The sequence below is a fragment of the Galleria mellonella genome, unplaced genomic scaffold, assembly GCF_026898425.1.
Source record: "Galleria mellonella isolate WM207_F2 unplaced genomic scaffold, CSIRO_AGI_GalMel_v1 utg132, whole genome shotgun sequence".
In the NCBI taxonomy this organism is placed as follows: domain Eukaryota; kingdom Metazoa; phylum Arthropoda; class Insecta; order Lepidoptera; family Pyralidae; genus Galleria; species Galleria mellonella.
Window position 1 is genome coordinate 4,981,854 of NW_026441989.1, and position 26,535 is coordinate 5,008,388.

Sequence of the window (26,535 nt, forward strand, 5' to 3'; positions counted from 1 at the left end):
ATACGTTTTGAAGAAAAACATTTTTATTTAGATTATAAACTTTGATAAAAATAATTATATTAATAATATTTATGACAACTTACAAATATTAATATAAAAGAATAACGTAACATCTATTCAATTTAAACTTAGTACAGTAGAATCTAATAACGAAAATGTGCTACCACTTTCGGCGTGTTTTAACTAGTGTGACTAATAGCTCCGAAAGGCGAATACAGGCCGCGCCGCCGCTCGCCACGTCACCGTTCCCGCTTTCGCTACAAACTTCTACTCTACACAAATATTATCAATTTCGCCGAATATCAATCTATCTACAAACACAATCTCTATAGTAAACTCTCTTAACATTGCACTGCCACATGTGAGCTGCCACGAGAGGGCGCATGGTGCGCGGCGGCACGCCGAGGACGCGATCACCTAACTACACACTAACCTGCTTTATGTATGTATTTATTGCTACTGACATTTGTGACTTATGACGAGATTCAAAATCACGGTCTAACATCATTGTAAGTAAAAATTAAAGCTGCACAATTTATTACATTAAGTACATAAATAAATATAATTATGTGAATACGTATAAGTAGGTATAAGTAATAACAATCTGTTACATTCCGCTCCGCGGCAATGGCAAATGCAGATTTTGAGCAATGAAATGCATTAACTTATAATATTTGACTTAGGTGGTGTTTCATTCGTTAAAAAAACTCACCCTAGAACCGCAGAGAATATGATGTATATTAAGAAGATAATAAAGCGGTCTTATAATCCGAAAGCAATATTACTGTGTTTAATATAGGAAAAAATATATTTTACAAAAAAACATATATAGGTATTGGAAACAATTTCTAATTAAGAACGTAAAAAATGTTATAGTTAGTTTATAATAGATCAAGAAAAGCGACTATGGGTGAGATATATTTTGATACTCATACGTTATCTCCGGATGAAAAACCAAATAAGTCTAAAATTTTACTTTAGAAAAAATACTTATAGGTACCTACAGTGGAAAGTAAATAACAAGTGTAGACAAGCCGAATGAAGAAAGAGATGTTTAAATAAAAATAAGCGAAGGACGGACCCAGTCACAACGCAATCGCAGCCGAGTTATGAAAAACAAAACGATACAAAATACGTATTAAATTGATAACTTTATCCTAATTAAAATTCGATATCTAGTGATGCAAGTCACATATAAGTAAAAACTACCTTTAAAATTCTACATCTAAATTCATTAAGTAATCTAATTATTATGTCTTAATATGGCAGTTAATCGAACCGTCCGCACTAGGCACACAACTAAAATAAAGATGACGATCAAAAATCATGAATAACTTCGTCTATGACAAATCCCTTCAAAAAAGCAGAACCTTGTTCTGAATTTTGAATACAAATCGGTGGTGAAACTTAGCTATAATTTTATATGTTGTCTTTTTGATAGAATACAATGTTTATAACAAGTCAATGAGTATAGTTAAAAACTAACAATGATTTTTATGTAAAAGTTATGTTATTCACAGTAAGTATAGCTCAATTTATCATGTAACCTTACTTATACAAGTCTTGGACACTATTACGCTTCGTAAACTAAATTGTTGTCATGGCCCGATAACTTACGTATCGAAATTTTATTAAAATATCAAAACGTTCGAATACAACGTTCTGTTATTTTAATAGAATTTGCAAAATCTTAAAATTAGATATACAAAACCTCTCCCGTCGGTGCTAATGTTAATAGTGTTCGAATTGACAACTTTTGTGACTATGTTTATGTGACTATTATTTATTATACAATATGCAAACTGCGACTATATCTCATTTTAAGTTGTAATTATCGTCCAATACTTCAATTTTATAAACTAGAAACTTCTAAGTAATGACGGATAGTTTACAAAATAACTTTATAATTTTATTAATCTCGTTTTGTCGCTACAATGATTCCAATATGATGGATATGACTGAAGTAGTGGACGTTACGACTTTTGAGCTTAAATTAAAATCAACTTCGTCGAGGAATGTATTGAGCGAGCTTAAAAATGAAACTTATATGTATATTTAAAACTTAACAAGTGGATGGCATGAGTGACTTAACTCACTTACATTTAAAGATACAATAACATAATAATGTAGAAGGCACTTTATGATTTAAGTTTATGTAGATAAACAATTTCTACATAATGATTACATTTTGTGACAAGAATTTCTTATTTTATCATCATGGCAAGATTAAAAGGTACCTGTTGAAACGATAACTACATACAACTAGTATGATAACCGAGCGAATGGCACACATATTTATATAATTAGCAACAGATCATTATCTCCAAAATACATCAAATTCTTATTTGCCATCACACCATAGATCGTTGCATATCTCTTTAATTTCATAAGGCACTAAATTAGATATATACAAAATGGCCCCTCTTAACCGTTTGTGCATTGATTAGCGACCAACGATAAAATTTGTGACATTCAGCTGATCTGATATTATTATGATGAGGAATCGCTTAAAAGTAATTTTCAATCTGAGATCGACACTTTTTGAGACAACCTTATCTCATTTATAAATTAACATTCTTCGCATATAAAGAGTCAAAAGGGAATGTTTATCTTTTACTCAAAGAGTTCAGAGCTCGCCACATCACAAGTGGTAGAGATACGAGGAAAACTTGCACTGTGTGGCAAGCACCGCCGACGTACAACGTCCGGCGCGGACGCAGCCCTAGTGCTCCAGGGGCAACTCCACGAACGTAATGTCGTAGAGGGGCTCGTCCTCGTTAGCGCTCGCTGGTCTTACCTCCAGCAGAAACAGATCTTCGTTACAATAGTACGCCAACATTTCATCATCAATTCTGGCCGTAATCCTGTAATTAAACATCGACACTGAATTCACCGCTGCAATAAGAGAAATATTAGGTATCAAATATTATCTAGTACGAACAATATGCCATTCTATCGATTCTTTAATCTGATATTAAACATTAAATATTTCACGTGTACGTTAAATACTGCAAAGTGCACAACATATTAATAGTGCGAGTGCTTGGCTAATGCAAATTAAGTTTGTGGGCAGGTATTGATTAAGGTGTTCGGGTAGGCGTTTTGGATAGGTGATTAAATGATTATTTAAAACATAGTTAACTCATTTACGGAATTATCATGGGGTATTGCTGACCAACATTAAGCGTTGCGAAGTTAGTGGCGCGCCCTCTGGACAAGCGATTCTTCATTAACGCGAGGCGGCCGGTATTCACAATAACAAAACTATTTGAGGCCAATGAAAACCACTTACCCTTTCTTGTTCTTTCGATAAAGATTATTAATTGCCGAACTTGAAATTTTGTACTTATTCTCAATCTGAAAATAAGCAAAAAATAAACGATTACAATGGGCTTTTGCCTTTTTAACCGAGACGTCTCGTCTAAAACGGAAAATATGGTAACCGGTCTAGTGGTTTCGCAAGGACAATTACAGATTTTCGTTTCGCGCGCGTATATTGAATGGGGTGTCCGGTGCCACGGCCGGCCGCGCGGGTGTTAATTACAACATGCAGTTATGATGATCGTGTGTATTGTATTAGACGGGTTATGAAGCGCCACATCGGTTACAGCGCGCCGCGGGCGGCGGCCGAGCGCACAACGCGGCTAGCGCCCGCGACGCAGACGAAGCGTCTCGATTCCATTCTTTACAAATTATAACACAGTATTATACGTTCCAAAACGAACATCAGTCTAACGAGAAACCGAGAAAACAACAAAGTGCATCTCGCTCACTCGTGCTCTGCGGTTAGCCGACATCACCAAGGTTATTCTCGTGCTACCGCATCGTGCGGTGGACCACTTGATACGTTACTTTGACTCGAGGGTATATTCCGAGAAGATATATTTTCCTGGTCAATGTGACATATCAAATGGCATGCGTTTTATATAAAAGTGCGACTCACAGCGTGCATCAAGCCCTGCGTTGTTGGCGGCGCAACGTGAAGAGGAGTGTATACATCGTCGGTGTCCTGGCGCACGTAGAGCATGACGCGCTCGCTGAGCGGCGGAGTTGATGTACGCGCGCGCTTGCCTATTACACCCTCTAATTCTAGAGAGTCTTTGCGGTCGCTATATGGCGAAACAGGAACACTGTACCTGTAATTAAATATATATCTCTTACATACAAGAATTATTGAAATAAAGGTACTTAGGGACACATCCTACGGATCAGCACTACCATCGTTGACAAAACGGCTATGTTGATGAGCAAGTTGGTTAGTCGGCGATAAGAAAAATCAAGCCGACTGATTATTTCTATCTATTCATTGGTAACTTTACATTAAAAAGAACACCTAAAAATAAGACAAATACATACGCTGGTGCATCCGGTGGGAAATGATTGTGGAATTTCAACGCTGGCGCTTGAGGTTTTGCTGCGTGTAACAGGAAGGGTGAAGCGCCTTTAAGGTGAGCTTCAGTTAGTGCTGCCTCGTCATGCCCATAAAATCCTTGTATGTCCATTCCAGCTAACTTATCGATATCTTCAGCAGGACTAAAAAGGACAGGCGGCTTCGTCAAATCTGCCATCGAGTAGAACTCGCTTCTTTCCGTCACAGGATGGTAAATTTCATCCAACTTCTTTCTATTCGTTGCAGACATTTTTCTTTTAGCTGCTCGTCTTTCTTCATCCCTTGTCTTTCTTTCGGCACCCTGTAACAGGATTATTTAAGTATATATTAATATTACTAAAAACAATACTACAATATAGTCTGACATAGTCTCCATAATTGCGATCTCTCTAAATCGTATCTTAACTTGCATGAACTAGAACACCGATAAATTCGTTAGATCAATTACTTTATTTTCTTTTATTAATGACGTTCTTAGATGTAACAAATTTGTGTATCTGAACGATATAAATTAATATATGATATATAATATAATAAAATATTTGAACGTTTTAGTTATTTTTCAGCAATTTTCATATATTAAATTGTATACTCTAATACAATAATGATCACTTATTAACATACCTTGTCACAGAACACTTTTATTTGACAGTATCCTCTATGATAGACTTGCGTGTCTCGCGGATCTTCAAATGTATCAATCTGAATGTGTAGCGGTAAACCCTGAAATCAAGAAAAGGATTGATATTAAATATGATACAAAACTCTATTACATACAATAGAACTACTCAATAGGTTATGGTATATTAATAAAATAAGTATTGTATATTTATTATATTAGAGTTCAAGTTGTAAAACTTTTGTTTTAGGTTTGAAAACATGAACAACTTGTGCTATCCTGATATCATTTGGAAGACAATTTCAAACTGGCAACTTGAACTCTAAAAGATTTGTTGCACGAATAGGAATTGTGAATAGAAAATTACATGATGTGTCTACTATATACTATATCGTGCTCTCTTTTAATAAAACAGGTATATCTGTGTGTGACACCAGACAGCTGTAGAAATTATTTTTTTAGTAATAAGTATGAGCTTAATATTTAGAACTTTGACTAAAAAAATATGTAGGGAAGAGTTATACATATTTTTATTTTATTATTTGTTTAAAAAAATCCTACACCATCAATTTGTTTTAGAACTGCAAACTTCAGATCACGGAACTGTCCTATCATACCAAAGCTTCCTCATTGAAAATGCTATAAAACATATGCTTACTTTATGGACAAATCAACAAATTTGACTAAAACAATTTCACGCATGAACTTTACGCTTGTATTGGAATTATAACAAAAAATGGTTTTAATAAACGTTCATAAGGGATAATTGCGATAAATTTACGAATAAGGAAAATATGCACGTGTCTGAATCGAATCGCGTTAAAACGTCTTAATTGCGTTCGTTCGAGGTCGGCAGTGTGGCGGCGCGCGGCGTCACCACGTATTCGATAGGTAATTGAGAGGCTGATAGCGGACTGGTTTGATATCAAAATGTATACACACACTACACTGAATATAGCCTGAGTTACAAAAGTGCGGCGATATACAGTAATTAAATTAAGTAGTATCAAATGTTAATTATTTTATTCCATACAACGATTTTTTTTTTAATTATCGACTAATCATTTGCATTAAATGTTTTAACATTTAGAAAGATATATTATTTATTAATAAATTGTTAAAAAAATAGGTTGAATACTTATATTATGGATGCAAAATTTAAAAATGCCGCTTATATCTAGACATAACTATGGAAATCACAAAAAACACTTTAATAGATAGATACTTAATTTTAATTACAAAATTTAATGTCAAATTTTGCATTCCACAAATATAAAAAAAAAACTATTAATATCCTCAGTTTAAAATTTTTATCAACGGCCAATTAATTAATGAGATTTTATTAATCCTATTAAAATAATGAATACGAAAATCCGTAACGCCAAAACTACTGAACTTGAAACTACTAGATTTGATGGAAATTTGTTATTTAGCTTGATTATAACCAACCCTGAATCCTTAATTAACACATAAGATACTTTATGTACCACATTTCGAGCAAATAAATTATTCTTATTCTTATTCACGAGGAAACCGCAGAATACAACTAGTCATAAATAAATTTTATTTAAAATTATAAAAATCTTTACTAATCAAAAGTTATGCAACATGTAGGATCCCTATTGTTATTAGATGTTATAGATAGTAATAATTACCTACTTCAACAGTTCTGAGATTGTTTCGAGAATTCTTAAAAAAATAACCTCCACTGAACAAAATCCTCTAAAATATCACCTGCTTACATATTATCTAATTGTCATTATTTAGACGTGTTTAATATTGATGTATACCCAAACCGTCATTAGTACAAAATCTCACATGTAATTTCGGCCATAAATCTTTTATTTTGGTCGTGCTCTGTAATTCCTGATTTTGGTTCATTCCGCTCCAATATACTTACTAATAGTAGATAATCTTAGTTATTTCGTAGCTTTAATGTATGTATGTAATTCTACTAATCCTGCTAATACCATAATTGTGAAACTTTGTAAAGATATTTGCATATTTGAAGATTTGTTAATCACGCTTATACGGCTTAACGCGTATGAATATGGCAAACAGATAACTATTCTAAACACACACACAGGATACTTTCATCCCAATTATGCGAGCAAAGTCGCGGGACATTAATAATATTAAAAAAAATTGAAATTTGTAAAATGGTTTGGATATTTGTTTCTCGATTACGCTGAAATGACTAAATGTATTTGAATAAAATTTTGTACACTGATACTGGATTACCATGTGGGATGTTTTCTATCAACAAACATACACCACCAACAAAACCGCGCGTTATAACGAGTTTAAATAAATCCAATAAGTGATGTAATTTATAAGTATTTTCTTAAATAAAGATAAAAGTAAAATAAGCTTTGGCCGACAGCCGCCCATGGATCGCGCGGTGGTTATCGACGCGCCTCTGCGACAACGCGGTTACCGACCTCGTGTCTTGACGTTTACATGTCGTAACATACATTTATAATACTTTCAGTGCGGTAAACTTAATTAAGATTATCTGTAAAACAATATTATTCAAGTGATCATAGTATAAACCTATTGAATTTCCCACACATATTTCTATAAATTAGACCTGTTTATTATAGACATGTGTAATGATTATAATGTATTGCAAATGTCTAGCTATAATATTTTTAATATAAGTTAAAATACCTGTATTTATGATAACGGCTGTCTTGCTTGTCGTTAATATGTTTTGTGATATTTAGCACTTATATATGCATAGCAATGTTTTAATGTAAATTAACATATTATCATTTACATTTATTCTTTATCGTATTATTTTTAGGGTTCCATAATTAACTATTGCATTTACAACGTAACAAATATTAATGTAAATATTTACATATGTTATATGAACGTTGATATATGTCTGATATACTTTTTGTTATTGTTTTTAGTTATATTCATGTACTAAGTTACTAACCTTAACTCCTTTTTGACTGCTGAAGTCTGTACTCAAACATTGCACAGCAATATTGATCTGCAAAAAAAGGACTAATATTAAAATTGACATTGACATGTTTTCTAGTAGGTATACTTCATCGAAGCCAATTTATAAAACTGGCTATGGAAATTACAAAGTTATTGCTCATTAATATTCACATGCGTTAATAAAGAGTACACAACACACATCCTGATTACTAGGATAAGCGCCAGGACTATTAGGAACTATATTATGTACTTATATGGTATATAAAACTACAAGATACCTATTTCTTGAAACCAGATAGACAGATTTAAAAAGTACATTTTAAAAAAGAGAATTATATAACGTATCGATATACGACGTAATATTTTGTATTCACACGTTACATTAAAAATATTAATTTGAATTTAGAATTCAGAATTGAGTTTTTTTTTTTTATACAACTTAGAATGGCAAACAAGCAGACGGCCCACCTGATGGAAAATGGTAACCGTCGCCTATAGACATGAGCAGTACCTGTCCATGGTACTGCTCATGTCTATAAGCATGAGCAGTACGATGGACAGAGTATACACAGAGTATACTGTTTCGCCCATGATACCCCATGCGTTGCCATTCCTGAGGACTCAGGTGTTACTCCTCTGTAACCAGTAAATTCACGCCATATCCCATCCTTCAAACCGAAACACAGTCATGCAAACACAACTGCTTCACGGTTGAAACACGAATGGGACAGAGGTACCCAAAAACGCAGGTTAAATTAATGCGGTATAAAATTAGTACGAGGGTTATCATCATCATAATCATCATATCAGCCCTTAACCGTCCACTGCTGAATATAAGCCTCCCTTTTGGAGGGTTTTGCCGGTAGTTGCCACACTTGGCAGTCGGCATGGCAACCGCAGTTAGGCTTTAAAAATGTTTTAAGAGGGACACTGCTGCCCATGCCTTGCCCTCCTTTAGTCACATTTTACGACACCCACGGTAAAAGAAGGGGTGGCCTATTTTATATCTGGACTACACGGTCCACCAGTATATATTGAGATAAGGAATTATCTAAATATAGTCAGAAATGGTGACGTAATCTTGTGTAATATGGCTACAAAAAAATAGAAGAATAAAGAAACTCCTCCTTTTGGAAATTGCTTAAAAGGGTGGATTTCGATATGCTTCAGAGAAAAGTTGATGTATACGCATTAATCACGTAAGATGTTTTAGTGTGCATGTGTACGGAGGCGGCGACAGCATGGCGGTGGCTATCTTATGGCTTGTTCACAAGTACATCTTTCATTGACAGTTCATTATTAATAACGATTTGTAAAAACACAAACTTTCCTATGTATCAAATCACGGCTATTCTTCCTGTACAGATATGTATTATATATATTTTATTTTTTGACAGGGATATTAGTAATTTTCCGTGGTACTTGAATGTGAATATAGAATGTGAAAAATATACATAATGATTTTATTAGTTCAGTGCATTTACTCTCTCTATTTAACGTGACGGTTGACTGGTAGAAAATACCATCAAGCATTAAGTCTTATGTATATTTTAATGTGTGCAAAAGAATAAATTTTTAAATTAAAAATCTAAAATAGACGGCCTTATCGTAGATACCTGTTCTGGTCAACAACAATGTTTTGTCTGTGAAGTATAGTAAAGTGTAAAGAAGTAGTACTAATTCATAATACGTCGATGTGTGAATGAAGCCTTAGTTGGACGACCACTCATTACCGCGGTCTATGCAAATGACCCCCTTGCGTTTTTACTCGCCGCCGACACCGCCACCGATCACTGTCTGTACGCATATTATCTGTCGCAAACTACTCGCATCCGCTACGGTTTCACTGTCCAACAATAAATAATTACAGATATTGATAACTGACTACCTACAATAATACCAATGTGATTAAGAATTGAGCAAAATATTCTATTCTGTTGGTTAGCTAATTCCCTTCGTTTAATAGTGAATAAAGTTTTCAACTATAATATAATCAAAGATTGGACATTTAAAATGCCATTAGTTTCATTGTATACTTTTAGATTAATGATGGCTGAAAAAGATCTTTATTTCTAAAAAAAATTGACACTTTACCGGTAATTATACCAGTATCTATTACTGTTCAAGAAAGGCTACTTAAGTTAGTTTTTAGGTAGATTTTTATCAGTTTCTACAAAAAAATTACTTATTCAAATAAAAATACAAAATATTAAAAGCATATATATATATATATATATATATATATATATATATATATATATATATATATATATATATATATATATATATACCTACTTAGTTTAATATTAAGATTAACATAATATAATTTTATATATCGACGATGAACGTTAATAGTTAATGAATATTGAAAAGGTTTCATAGCATGTGTACATAATATTAATAGAATATCCGCTTCTGCACTGCCAGTAAGTATCGTGTAATTTTATGTAGGCAATTAAAAGACAGACTTTTATTATTTTATATTATAAAAGTCATTAAGAATTGTCACTTACACAAACTACCTATGGTACTGCCTCGCACTTGTTTCTTACTAAGCTAATTTAACCAATTGATTCAATGTATATATAAAAAGTACAGCATAAAATTATAATAATTGATAACGATGTCGGATTTTCGGTAGATCGGGTCAGAACGAGATAGCAATACCTGGCGTCTTTCTCATGTGCGCTGTATCGAAAACGTACCTACTGACATATTAATTTACCTCTTATCCATAGTGGCGGTAATAGACCTAAAGAAACATACCTTGGCAGCGCTTTCAAGTGGATTCCAATAGACAGCGATGGCATTGTGCGCCACTTCCTCGATGCAGCCGGCCAGCCCGATACTATTTTTCGTGTCTGCAACAAAACAACAAATTGTCATTAATCTTGTCTTTGAGTAACTGTGCAGTAATGGCGGTGGAGATTTCGATTAAGATATCAACGCATAATACGTCATCGGCGACGGAAATTTATTTGCGGGGCGTGAATAATCACATGGTAGGGTCGATTTATCAGCAATTGCAATGTTTCCACTTTTGTCCCTTCTAGATTGAGGTTTATGGTAATTAGTGCATATTCATTTAAAACCAATTAAAGAACAAATTAGAGCTAAATATTAGACAAGATTATTTACGATTGTCACATTATAGTTCTAAGAAATAGATGACGACAGTAAATGAAGAAATGGAAGCATTATCGTCTTTCAAATAACATATCGTCTTTCATATAAAATAAATATTATACTAAATGCAATCTTGGAGATATTAAAGTAATATATAGAGAAAAGATATATTTAAAAAAAAGTGTTTAATTTTATGTAGCAGTTATTATGGAATTGACTGTTAATAATAGTAATAATAAACCGCTGCAATTTGTTATACAATAAAAAAAATCATCGGTACAAAAGTGCAATTTTCTGTAAGTCGTAAATAAGAATGACCTTTACTATAAATATTCTTTAATTAAGTATATTCTAAATTAAGTATTCAGCGCATTTAAGATTGTCTAAAAGTGACAGGTTAATTAAATTCCAATTGTAAGTTCATAATACAAGGTTCTCATTCCAACAAAATAAACTGATATCTCCAAGTTATGTTAATAAATCTGTTAATAGATACCTATAACTGTAATACTACTCAATATAAGGCAACTCAGAGACGGCTGGTAGGCGTAATTCCCTCGGTTATAAATAATTCAGTGTTATTTTGTTATAGTTGTTTATTGCATTTAGAGCATAAGGGCAACATTAGCGGACAGGCGCAGGCGCGGGAGGTTAGTGAGTAATTGACGTGAATTGCTAATCGTATACAGATATTTCCTGATATAGGTATAAATTAAATATATGACATATTATCTCGTAACTTTAAATCAAGGTCGAGAACGTTGTTACAATATAAGATAACGTTAAATTGCGATTTCAAAATTATGGTAGTGTGTCGTTTATCAATCTTATCATTGCAAGTATGTACCTACACTCAGACTCTCGATCCTGTTTCAGTTTACAAAAATGTTACATAAATTATAATAGAAAGTATTATAATACATAGCGAGGCACTAACAATAGATAATAGCAATTCCTCCTTGAATTATAATATTTTACTTTGTATAATGTAGGTGAGTATTGTTTCTTTTTGGAAACCTAAAATATTTTTATGCAAATAATTAATCTACTTCAGGCGGAGATGAGAGTGGGTGAGAGTACGAGCAGGGCGTAGGAGGTGGCTGTGTATCGGTGTGCCCGCGATCTGTGCGGGCGCGTGCGTCGCGTGGTCGCATCTCGCCCGGTCGCGTTGACGTGTTTACGAGGCCCGCGCACGCCGCCCGCCCTCCGCTGGGTTATTGTTTTGACTTACTCTGGTCAATTTATGATAATACATTTCAACGTGTTCTCACTCTTATTAACATAGCCGTAACTAATTTACAGTGTGAACAACACTAAAAAGAAGATAGGTATATTATGTTTGGCTAACTTTCATAAATATTTTTTGAACTATAATAAGTACTGTTATATATTTATTATTATGTGTAACATAAATAAATAAACATAAGCATTAGGTCAAAAGTTAAAAAAAAGTATTGCAGATTATAATAGCGATTTCTGCGACCAGTCAGTCTATCCGTTCGAGTTTTATTAAATAGTAGATTATATAAACATACTTAATTAATATTTCATTTATAATAATATTTCTTCTGAACTAATCACATAATATATTACAAGATTATACTCTACCAAAAAAAGGACATTTTATGACATAAAAATATTCCAATGGTCCTAAATTATGTATTTATTTAATTATGCTATTTGTTATTGTCAAAAATAATATTAAATCAATGAAGCGTAATATTATTATATGAACACTGTCCGAAGAAATAAGAACATATGCAAAGAAGGCTTGGTTTGGTGCACCGAGTGTTGGACACACGATACAAGAAGACATGTAGGTAACCGGAGAAGGTATTATACTTGTTCGCAACGCGTTGCGACCCCCGTCCCCTCTCTGCCGCCCTCTGCTGTCCTCCCAGTGCGACCTCCCCACTCGTCCTGCCGCGCTTTCACACGCCTGCACACAGGTGTCCGATGTCGCCCTTGACGTTGCCTCCAAGTTCGTTCCCTACATGTATGGCGCATTACCATTACACCATCTCTAACAACCTACCATACATCATTATTCTCACATGATTAAATTGTATAAATCAAATCTTTCTTTTTAAGATCACATAATATGTACATCAAATAAAGTATTTGATGTACAGTTCAGTTCAGTTACTTAACTTTTTATCGTAACATATTTTATTTGAGACAAAAATTCCTTTGTGTTTCGACATTACTATATTTTGAATAATACTTCCAACAAAATAAGAAATAAACTTAACTAACATCGAGATAAGGTAAAAAAAACCTTGACATTAAACTTGGCCCGACCGCGCGAATTAATGGCTTCCATGTTTTTATTTTCCTTGAGATTTAATTTATAGACACTGCTTGTAGCCGCGGCGTCACTCATTACAAATACTACGGGCCTTAGTTAAGTAATGTTAGAATGTGTAAAGTGTCATATATCAGCGGTGTTTACATCGAGCCAAGCAATTAATATAAGCAAGCATTCCATCGATGACGCAAGTTAGGTACCTACCTATTTGGTGGAACTCTTCAAATTGCTCCTCATATTAAAGTGTTTCTAAATAAAAAAAATCTATTTTGCATTTATTTCAACTTTACTAATATTTATGATAATTATAAAGAAATAAATTTTAAAGAACTAACACAAATTGTGATTATTATATTAATACTTCAAAACTATTGATGAAAATATTTATTATTTTTATATTCCTGGTTTTAATTAGGAACCTATGACAATATATGATAGAGAGATATTATTTTATTTAGCAAGTAATCTTTTCGAGATAAGATTCTCTTTAGAATTATCAAAAGCAATTATTTTGTCGGGTTTGTAGTAAAGTCGCACGGTGTATTGCGCGGGCGCATGTCGAGGCTCATCGTGCAATTAACATGGTAATGAGCGCGCTCCCCGATATCATCACAGTAATTATGTCCGTACGAGACTATATTGTACGATTGCTTACATCTCCTCTCAGAATTTTAGACAAGCTAACATGTATTTTCCTTTATACTTACATACTCCCAGTGTACACAAACATAAATAATAATTTTTATTTTTTACTAGATACACATAGTTACATCGTCGCCTGCCTGGCTGTAAGCAAGTAGGTACTATAAAAGATTTCTCACGAATTTTAACGATTTCCTGTTATTCCGTCGCCGAGTTCTAGAGCTCACCGTGTCAGATAAACTAAGTAATCGTTTTATTTAAGCTCGTCTCTCGGAAACGATGCCTACAGTTTTGTATCTTTAATCTGTTTAATGTCTACGTATGTCATTATGAATACGTGTAATATGAGGCTTGCAGTAAAGGTATTTAGATGCAAGTGGCACGCTGGAGCTAGGTGGCGACGCTACGGGTGTTTATATTTAGCCGGGGCGATTGATAGGTACAGTGGCCGGTGTGGGCCGTGGACGTCGTGCGCGTTATTTATGCAAATGTCCTAACGAGATATAATGGTGGGTAGCGGGGTGAGCGGGCGCGTCTCTGTGGCTTTCTGCCTTGCAGCACGATAATTAGGTCCTGCGTGCCAGCGGGCACCGCCGCACGCCCTTGCTACCGCCGCCGCCGCCGCGCCGCCACCTTTACACGCAACTTCACTGTGTCGCCTCGAGCACGACTACGTTTTTGTGCAGTAAATATCGTGTCTCAAACGCTTGTAAACGCTACCGTCGTTACGTACATTTGTACAAAAAGCTACGAGTATTATACTCATTGAATATATATGCACATAATTAATAAATCACGTAACGCTAACAATAAAATGCTTATCAATGATTTTATTTGTAGGTACTCACCAGCATCTAGTATTCTTTGTTTCACTGAATGTTGTCTGCCATGCCAAAACTGCCATGCTTTGATTTCGTCCTCTGGTGATTTTTCTTCTCGGAACATCAGCATAACAACACTCTGTAACAAAAATATTTGAAATTAGCATCAAGGTACTTATTAAGTACCATAAAGTAATCTTACAATCTCAATGATTCCTTTTTATTTTCTTTTAGAAAACAAAATTATAAAAATGATGTGTGATCATTAAACATAGTTTGTAACTATGCCGCTACATTATTTATTGCCAACTATTAATGGCGAAAGCACCTACCAGCTACGCCGTAAGCATTTCGCGAATACGCAAAACACGATTACCGGCGCGCATTCTCAGCTATTACACTAAACGAGAGCGATTACGTCGTTACAGCGGGCATCTTAATTTCATACGTATTTAAATAGTTTCTTAAAAAGCTCCGTGAAATCTTTCATATGTTTCCGTTTGGTTAAAAAAAGTGAAATATGTTGTTACGCTGATTTCTATCGGCGAGTTAGAAAATGAAGTGAAAAAGAAGTGGCATGAGGCGTGGTGGTAAGCAAGCCTTATAGGGCTAACGACGAGAAAGCACCGCCGATCGTCGCCTCGGATTGATGGATCGGTGCAACGCGACGCACGGAGACGCGCTGCATTCGCTGTATAGGCCTTTGGTCGAGTGAAGAGCTTGTCTCTCCCACGAGCTCTGCATGACCAATAACGCATTTGGCCGCCTAAGTATACAGTATTTTATCAAAACTTTACTTTATTTTACCCTTAATTTGACCATTCATATACACATTATAATCAACTATCTTAAAATTATTGCGATGTTTTTAAGATTTATACTTATAAATATATACGTACATACGTAGTAGACATTAAGTACCTATTGGGTGGATAATTAAACTGAACCACTATTAAAAAGGTGGAGTACTAACTACAAGGATTCGCATCAAGGTAGTAAAGACTCAAATTTGTAATAAATCGATGAATTTACGAGTAATTTGTGTCGGTGAATAGATCAGAGTTTCAATAAGCGGGACACCAGCTTTCTCCGGTGATCGGACGACGTGTAAACTCAACGGAATCGCGCATACTAATAGATAAACCCATGTATAAAATTGTAACGGTGCACTCTGCCTCTACCTAAACGTCTCATAGATTATATAGTAAATAAACACAAACATTTACTGCTTTATTAGAATTCCGTAGTTCGTAGCCACCTTTTGAATATTTAATACATGCATAACTGTAAACCCGAATTAATATCACTATCAAAGTTATTTTAAACAGAAAGTTTTCCATAGGTTATCTATCGTTCATGGCATTGATCTTGATGATGATCTATTTATTATTCATGAAACCTAATAGGAAAGCTTCATGTTGAATTAGATATAATATATTCATTTGAAAATGTTGTATATATCCGGATTCAATATATAAGTCTCATGACGCAAGTTAATATACAAAGATTTATTGGCATATAGTTAAAAATACTGATTTTTTAAAGTATAATGTAATTACGTTACCATACAGTATTACTGTATTACTAAGTTACAAAATCTGGTACCAATTGACTCTTAAGCTTTCTTGATTACTTTACTTTTATTTATTACGCTGGTGTTAATGATTCATAAACACTTGCTGTCTAATTTATTGTTCCGTTGATACTTTAGGTAATTTAGAGCCTATTATATTTTGAAGTTACAATTGAACTAAACAATGAAAAGACAATTATAGAATGACAAAGATACATTGCTGTTACTAAACAATCTTAAATGTTTTCAATAATTGTGCAATTCATAATCTTGATTTTGATTTTACAACAATTTGATTTGTTACTTTGACAAACATTTATATACTAAAACATTTAAATTTATAGTAGATATTACATAGCATAATTAATTACAGATTTTATGATCACTATGAAATAAAATTTGGTACATTCAGCTAATCGAACTCTCGACCCAAATACGAGTGTAATATAATAAGTTGTCAAGAAAGCGTAGGTGGCTTTCTTAATTGGCTTTTAAAAAATATATTAACAAATAGTCTTTAGTGTATTTATCTAACATAAAAACATTCTGCCGTATTTAGCATTTATATTACATTAACTAGTAAGTACCTATATTATTAATATGGTATAATAACTACGTAAAAAATCTCAGGAATATCTCTATAAAGGTAACGTAGTAAAGTACTCGTACATATAGAATGCCATTTTAGCGTTTTGTCCATTTAACTGTATTCCAAGATTTTGCCTATAAAAATTGTGATAAAATAAAGATAATTCTATGTATTAATTCAGGATTAACACAAAATCATTTTCTGTTTAGAATACATAATCTTTACATAATTTTCATTAAAATCTCTTTAACTGTTCCAGCGTAATTAATTAAAAACATCGAAACATTTTTACAAAACATTATGTTTACAATATTAATAGATATTTTATATAAAATAAAATAGACAAGAAAATAAGACAGTTAAAGATTTTTAACCATTTTAAATTAACTACTGTACTAACGTTCAATTTGTAATAAAAACCATAATTAAAAACAAATATAGGTACAAAATGCAGGTGGCTCAGGACTGTTTCTTATAGCAGTCTATGGACTAGGCCTATGTACAGCAATGGACGGATAATGGCTGAAATGACGATGATAGGTAGAAAATAATTTTTGGAAACTTTGATTTAATTAAGTAAATCTTCATATAAAATATGTGCATTTTTGCCCCATAATGTTACCACAATCTTTATTTGTATCTGCATATTCCCACATACTGTTTAAGAGAACTTAGCTTTTTTATTTCAAAACAGAGCAGCATTTTTATTTCACAAGCAACTACGGTTTTGGCTTCTCGGACCAGTTACTTTAAAATTTTCGGACCGTCAATTAATTAATCGAGTGTATCGACATTCGACCCGATTTCAGGAGCTCGGTTGACAATCTGAGTTATCTGATTAAGCACGCTTTCTCTCGCGGCGTGTGTTGGTGTGTCACACACTCGGGCCGGGCATTTTGTGTTGTGCTATGTGTCGTTCGCCGATTACGTTCTGACAGCCACTCCACATTAATTTCGTCACTCTATTTGAATAAATAAGCAATTGCATACATTCCAAGTATAACTACGCAATCAGATGATCTGTATCTTGGGCCACATGTGACAGCTCGATATCGTTAATCTGTGCATAGACACCGATAGCATTATATAAGTTATTTGTTATAGAATAATAATAGAATGTCGTAAAATATTTTTTCATTTTTATATAACGTTCATTATAATAAATGTGTACCGAGAAATACAAAATTCCCTGCAGGAAGTACTTAATGTTCTACGAGTGTCTAGGAAATAATTCAATAAAGTTAATATATTTTTCCTATGATAGGTATGAAGACAATTTTCAGACAAATAGTCTAATTAATAATGGTCCCGGGCCGTGTACTCACTTTATTTCTATATTGAAATCTATTTCTCATTGATGCTGTGCCTATGAGATCATAAGAAGGCTCTCGCTTAGCCGCTACGCACCTGCCTTATTGTTACCCATAAATTGTAAGTTAATGACGTCGTTAACGTATCAACGAAACAATTACTTGAGATTTTATCTGTATGCGTTACGCTCATGTGAATCTTTATATAACTAGTGCATGATTGTGGAACGTTATAAAAAATGTTGCTTGCATCAGTATTCATCATTATTGTTCATATGTAAACAAAACATGCAAGCTAAGTAATATGTCTATACCAGACGTCATTCGTACCGAATGCACTGAAAAATGATGCCCCTTCTAATCGATGGATCGACGGGCCGCGAGCCTGGTGTGGCACTCATCCATCAGCCCCTATCTATTTTATGACACTTATTTATGTTTGCAGTACTGCAAAACTATTTCACTTACCGTTGAGCTTTATCGATAGAGCAAAAGTAATGTCCTGCTGTCTCGATACGCTATATCTGATACGGATACGTCTGTTTGTTAAGTGCGCTAGTTGTTTGTGCTAGTTGTTTTAACGCCTAGGTTATTTGCTGCGAATGTTCTCTGCAACGAATGCTGGTTTCGACATAAATTCTGAGCGGAACTGTGGGTGTAACTGCGCACAGTTGCCTACGATCTGCGTGTCGGCATTTATTTTACATCAGTAGAAATATATCAGGGAACCTTTATTTACCACTGTGACTGAAATGATAACAGTTATTTTCAGGATGCACGAAACTTTCTATTAAAAATAAAAATGTATGTGGTAATTGGATGCCTATTTGTATTATGGTATTTAAATGATGTGTATGTATATTACGTGTGTGTTAGTAGCTGCAGGGTCCGGGAGATTGTTAGAGATGTGCGGCATCCGCCGCCGGACAAATTGCCCAGTGTTCTGCACATCCGGCGCTACAGTCGCCGCCCCTAATTGAATATTGTGTACGTACGTAACTAACAGTTAAAATATCCTTTACTATGTAGCTATCTGCGTTTTCATTAACCATGACAAATCTATTATTGTGGAATACTATAAAAGATAATGAAAAAAAAAAAAATAATTTGTGTAACATCTTTTTACATACTTGTAGTTTCATCATCGACAGTAATTATTTCATGACTTCGGATAACTTTCAAATATATAGATACATTTTTTGCTCTTTTGATATCAATAAAAAATATCCTACAATTACAACTTGAAAGTTGTGATTATTAAATAGTAATTATAAGATAATGTATTTTTAGAAAAATAGTCTTATTAGATTATTCAAAAAATCTAATTAGATTATTTTGTTACCTTATATTTACTGTCGTACAATATTACTTGTAATATGGTCATATTTGACAGTATAATAAACATATTCGTTTACGATATAATATAATCTAATATCTGTATCTAGTAACTAAAATATTTTTTCCAAGTTACTTTTTGTCTCTATTTATGGTACATGTATAAATAAAATAAAATAAAGTCTTACAGATTCTTTTTAAATTGTACATAGGTATCATTAACAAATGTTAATATCAGCAATATCTTATTTTTCAGATTGTCCTTGAACATAGGTTTCCTTCATGTTTCTCCATTGGTAACGATTCCTTGCAGCTTATCTTCAGCCTTTGGGCAAATCAGCTTCCCAACTTCTTGTTGGTCTTCCTCAACTTCTTTTCTCGTCACGTGGATTTCACTTAATTAAATCTTGGGACCATTTCTTTTTCGACAACCTCATGATGTGTCCAGTCCATCGTCCATTTAAGCATCTTTATAAGTCACATCTGTCATGCCAGTTCTTTTTCTAGTATCAGTGAGTCGCTGTTTGTCGTTCAATCTAATACTAAGTATACTCCTTTCCATTTTTTGCTGACACGCTTTTAATTTTTATCTAGTTTGTTTTGTTAAAGTCCATGTTTGGCAGCCATATGTTAGCATCGTGCCATGTAGGTCCCGGCATAGAATAGGCCACCCCTACCTTTCTCATCACTGGCAAAACATCCTTCCTGGGGAAGTTTATGTTCAGAAGTGAACAATTAACGGCTGATGCAACATATCGGCACCAACAGGATGCAACTGTTATAAACTTTTTTCTTGTCTAATACTAGTATCGGGGGGGGGGGGGGGAAGAGATTTTTAGTAATGGGGTCAAATAGCCCCATTACTAGCAATATACCCTGTCAGGTCGACCTCCACGTGGGTCCCCCTGGAATCCATCGTGACTAATTCTAGTTGAATTCGTCAGGATGGGCTAACTGACCTGCTTTCATCCTCATTAATCATCTATCACTGGTGCCCCGTCAGTGTATACCGATAGCGCAGGCGGGGTTACCATATCATTATCACCCATTAAAAAAAAATACCAGTATCGACTTACTTTTCATTATTTCTTTTAGTAACAAATAACAATCGATTAACTGTTATTTCTTCTTTTTTTTGTATCTCTTTAAGTGTTTGTTGTTTAGGAGAGATAATTTCTACACATTTCAGCTTTAATATTCATATTAGTTGTCCATTACTAGTGTAGTTTTTGGCTGTTTGTCATTGCTTTTGTATTGATGATGTATTACACTTAGTCCTACTTTTATATCTATTATATAAATAAGTTAAAAAATAAATGTTATTATCCAAGTAACATACTTTTTTATTCTACTCAACTTGTATAATAGATACAGCTTGAAGACTTGATTATGTTACTTGATATAGAATTAATCAATATAGTGACCGCTAAATCTCGATTAAATCGGAGCAATTCCCGCAATCCATTGGGCGTCGGATTAACATCCGAAGTCGCGTCGGAACACTAATCTGCTTAAATGTCGAAAGGAAATGTCAGATTGTAAAGTGCAGGGCCCGGACGAGGCGTGATGCGGCTTAACTTGCCATACCTCCCGCTTATAGCACAGCCTTCAATCACGCTTTACACAAACGTTTGTATAATACCGATCCCATAAATGACTAACTGCATAATGTGACATGAAACAATCGTGCATTAAAGATATCGATGCAGTGACAGTATCCCAACGATCTGCAACTCATGGATGTTTTTACGAAACAACAACAGCTGTTTATTTACATATCTAATCAACACAATGAAAACTTTATTTCACAATTAAATTTACTAAAACTGCTACACTCAGATAAGGTCATTTAATTAATTCTAATGAGATATTAGTTAATGATAATTAAAATGGTTAAATGACGTATTAACGAATGATTCATTAACTGACTCTGAAAGGGATTTTTTTTAAATCTATACTAAGGAGTTCTTTAAATAATCATGAAACGACTCCGAATGTGGCACTTAGTTTATAAAGTTTGTATCATCTGCCTCACCTGTGTTTATGCTTTTTAGTAACCGTGTAAAATAAATATCAAAATTTATCTTTGCAAATTTTGTTTTTTATTTTTATGTTTGGATATTTGTTGTTCACATTTCTTACTCACACAATTTTCAGTCACATTTGAACAGTTAACCATATTCTCGGTTAATACGTAAAATATTTCATATACATATGCATGCGAAGCCATGAAATGTCTTTCAATTGGAAGGGTATCCCACCCTGGCAATGAAATTGCAAGAAAATAATGCATTAGTCCTCAGGAATAACAACCTATGAAGAGTATCGTGGGTATCGAGTAACATAGTATAATCTGTTATGTTCATGGTACTGCTCATATCTATAGGTTACCACTTTCCATCAGATGGGCCGTTAGGTTGTTTAACATTATACTAAATTGCAGTTAAAAAAAATACAATTAGTAATAGAGTGCTTAGGCTTATCACTACATTTATCTCAATTTACTACTATGACTATTTACATTCCACTAATTAGAGACTCAATTTATGTTATTATTATTGGCTCTCCTAAAGAATACAATCATTCCGATTCGATTATGGGAAAATTCCGCCGATACACACACATCAAATAGGTACCAATTAGCTATTATATAAAGGTATCCTATACCTAGCACCTGTCTCCAAAAATCTTTCTTAATAAATTCATCACCTTTACTGCATAATTTTTTTTCTTATTTTAATTTTTATTGAGCTTCAATACATGTGGGTGACTATGCCAGCCTCATAGCGAATGTCTGTATACAAAATTTGAAATCGAGATATTTATTTATCTTTACATTATAATATTTAATAAAGGCATAAGTTATATTATTACTATAATCTCATCTGATATAATAAACAAGTGCTTGGAGGAGTGCGTATCGATTGCATAATTGGATCTCAAACTACCTAATGTCGTTGCGCTGATTACTGGTGGTTCTCGATTCTCGTCGATGCTATCGAAAACTGACGCTAAATACGCGTGCGCCCTGACAGCTCCAATATCAGAAAGACAATGACGGACTCGACATTACGTAATGGTATTTGCGTCCAAGCTTTACTGTCACCCTTGCTGAGAAATAAAAACTATACTTAAGTGAAAGTTGTTCTGTGACTTATTATAAAATGATCGAGTCTATCTGAGTCTAAACAATTCATCACACATTTGATTGCAATAAGGAGGTAGGTAGCACATTTAAACATTATCAGCGTCAAGTCAGATAAGCAACATTCGCCTAAAGTGGCCGTATCTAATTAAATGAGTTTTATAGTTACGGGATGACTAATTACGAGAAGTTACGTAGTTTCAGCGATTACGTATTCATAATTATTATCGAATAATACGTAATATTTCGAAAGTGTAACAGTTATCGAGTGGCGTTATGTGAACCTGAAACCAAACGTGGAAAATTCATGCTCGGTCGAGCGGCGCGCGCGCACCCTGCCGTAGCTGAAGTTCGCGCAATACTCTTTCGATTTTAAATTCTTATATTTATATATTATTATGAATATGCATTTAATGTAGTGTACTATACACGAATAAAAAAGTTATATATTTTATGACGTAATACTTACCACTGGGTAAAACAATTAAGCATGTTAAAATCACATAAATTATTCTTTAAAAAAATGTGAATACCCATAAAATATCCATTAAATAAGACCGCAACCGCGATTGATAATAAACATAATATAGAGAAACGCTATTATAGAAACATAGCGGCTGGTATAATATATTAATATAATGATATAATTTATTATATTTACAATGGAAAACGCGGATAACTGCTTTACTATGCAGACATTAACAACAATATTTAAATGTTCTATATTTTAAAAATACCTTATGTCTATGTATACTAATATGTCATGTTTATTTTAAGTAAATCAACTAGTTTGTTAAAATTGTTAAAAGGGGCTAAAATTTTATTTTAGTTAATTTGAAGTATTTCTTCATTACGACTAAGATCGAAACTAAACAAATTACTAACATATTAACCATTAACCACGGTATAACAAAACACAGACGAGAGACATTCATCAGAAAGGTATCTTATCCTGATTTATAATTATTCCTGTAATATTCGAAAGTCGACCTTGTGCACTGTAGTTATGATAGTGAAAAATCTGTTACTTTATTGTTTTCTTTTTTTATATTATAGGGTATCAAATCTTATTTTTAATGTCACTATTGAGGCGTATCTATATTAGATTGGGTATATAATACATTATATAGTTTTTAAATAAGTATTTCTTCACTTTCGTTATGACCTACCTCGAAGACGAGCCCGTATGACAATTTGTTCATATATTATGACTACATATTGTTTTTCTGCAAATATATAGAAAATATAGCAGTGTATGAAATTACGATGCCTACAATTGATTATAAGGAACTTTTGATGTAAATGTAATTTTGCAATTAGATATAATTGCATAATGTTATTTTACTGTTAAGGTGCGGCACAATAAGCATATTTTATAATACTAGTGGTCGCCCAGTGGTCGAAATTCGACCATAACATATATTGTAATAAATTATTTTTTTATGGTTATGTTTGACATTCAGTAAGACTATAGACAAATAATATTAAAGATAAACAATATTAATCTTTTCTCAATTTGATCACAGATTTTAACAATAAACAAAAGAGTATATATGTGTGTATGTCAAATACATGGTAGTGTATGTAATGTATTTTTTTTATTGATTTCATGTATTTTTATGCATAATTTTAAAAAAAATCTACAATCCTTCTCCTATATAAACTAAAAGTGTGCCAAATTTTATACTCCTCCGTCCACACAATTTTCATAAAAAAGGGTACAAAGTTTTTGCTTCACGTATTAATATATAGATAAGGGTTTTAAAATTAGGGTATGGTGTTACCCTTATTCTTCAACAGCTGAATCAAAGCACATCAACACGTGATTGATTACTACCATGATCGGCAACTTGTATTTATTAAAATAACTAATGTAAATGTATTATTGTGTAACATAGCGAAAGTTTTTCATGTAAATTATTCACGAAAAATGCCATACACTTGAGTACATTTCGTGAGAAATATTGGATCTGTCTCATATGACAGCCCTTCACTCGCCAATGCCGGCCAAAAGGTGCACGTCTGTAGGGAGTACGCGGTCAGAATGCAGCCGTTATAATCCCTCATCAAGCATAGCATGTAAAGTGCAAAAACCATCATTAACGATTGCCTTAAAAAGGCAAACGGGAGCAATCATTAAAATCGTAAAATATTAAGAAAAAATAACGAAGTGTCTCGTTACGCGAGTTTCCGTTGCTACGAAAGTGAACACAATGATGTCAGTGTGCGATAAAAACTCGTGTAAAAAATGCTCTGAATGAGTAGGTGCACTTTGGACACGCAAGATACGGTTTAATCGATGTTCTGAATAAGTATACATTAAGCGGAAGTTTATCAGAAGCATTAAATAATATGAGATTTGATGGTGTATGAATTACACAATTGTATTATAGGCATTGTATAGTAATATGTTAAATTGACTTTTTATATCAGATTTTTACTGTACATTTATCTAATTTAATTATAAAGAAGCCTAATGTGTAGATAGACAAACTATTTAAGTATTTTATGGATATTAACTTGCATTAATTGCTTTATTAACGTTAACCATGAATTATGCACCTGTGTATGTGTTTTGAGATATTGATTTGGGACTTGTTTGTGCATGTTATATTTAATGTCCATAGAGAAGTAACAAAAATTCGATAATTATAGACATAATTATATTATTATCTATAAGAAAACAATGATCTGTGTCAATGTTTTGTTATGAAGTCTCTTTAATTCGGATACTTAGGGGGTTAAATTTTTTAGCAGTAAAAACTTCGCGATGTCTTTATTAATATGACGATGCCATTTATAAATGCTCGAAATTTTAACAGTGATAAATGAGGGATAGAGCTGATCTCATTAAAAATTTTTACTTTATATTTTTATGCACGAAGACATACGACTTACAAGTTGCAACCCTTTATGGACCGTTGAATATCAAATAACAGAACCGCTTACCTAGCGAGATGATTAATTGCCTCTATATTTTGTGATTGATTGATTTTTTCATCGTGTTTTTACAAATTTATTCATACAAAATGACTAGTTTTAATGGATTTAGGTAACTTTTTTATCGCATCATTTGATTACATTTTAAAACTACATTTGTCATTTGAATATAATGCAAATATTTATTTTGTATCGTGTGAACATTTTAACTTTGAAAGCGGGGAGATGTCTTGCATTATTTTAAACAGGGTTTAAAGTATTTAATTAGGTACAAAATCTTAATTTTGCCTGTGTATGGTGCTTAGTCCTGTAGACTGACCGTGTAAGCGATAGCATCGCGGACGTATGCAAAGCTGTTCCAAAAAACAAGGGCGGTGCCGAGTGATAATTACAAACCCACCATGCATACCACAGACTGACCCAAACCTCACTTCCAATCTCTATTTACCAAAATTTCTTAACCGCTTTCTGACACGCAAAACGTATTCGATTCGCGTGTGTGGTTAATATTTTCAACCACGGTTTGTAAATCGTTTACGAATATAATTAAAAAGTTATCAATTTTTTGCACTTTTATAATAAACACACATAAAAATCAATTCGTTATAATTAATTAATCACGCGCTCACAATACATGTCTTTCTTATACCTAAAAGTGGAATGTTTAAGCTTATACTGAACTTATTGTGCTTTATTACAGTCAGTAACCATATTAGTCCATAAAAGAATGCCTATTAAGAAAACACAATGTTTGCCACATCGAAATTATTTTATCATAATACCGT

At 33.3% G+C, this 26,535-nt stretch overlaps 1 protein-coding gene across 5 annotated transcripts in view; it reads right to left on the reverse strand.

Annotated features, from left to right (window-relative positions):
- Position 1: 1 nt before the first annotated feature.
- Positions 2–26,535, reverse strand: part of LOC113518530 (protein grainyhead) — a 139,382-nt gene continuing 112,848 nt past the window's right edge. For 4 of the 5 annotated variants that reach the window (XM_052901367.1, XM_026903507.3, XM_026903505.3 and 1 more), the window contains 8 exons: positions 14,886–14,997; positions 10,728–10,822; positions 7,954–8,010; positions 5,015–5,113; positions 4,357–4,691; positions 3,944–4,136; positions 3,293–3,357; positions 2–2,864 (listed from right to left, as the gene is read on the reverse strand). In XM_052901367.1, coding sequence (XP_052757327.1) covers positions 2,723–2,864; positions 3,293–3,357; positions 3,944–4,136; positions 4,357–4,691; positions 5,015–5,113; positions 7,954–8,010; positions 10,728–10,822; positions 14,886–14,997 — 1,098 coding nt within the window. In that variant the 3' untranslated portion in view covers positions 2–2,722. The remainder of the gene's footprint in view (positions 2,865–3,292; positions 3,358–3,943; positions 4,137–4,356; positions 4,692–5,014; positions 5,114–7,953; positions 8,011–10,727; positions 10,823–14,885; positions 14,998–26,535) is intronic. The other variant, XM_026903506.3, reaches the window with a different exon arrangement.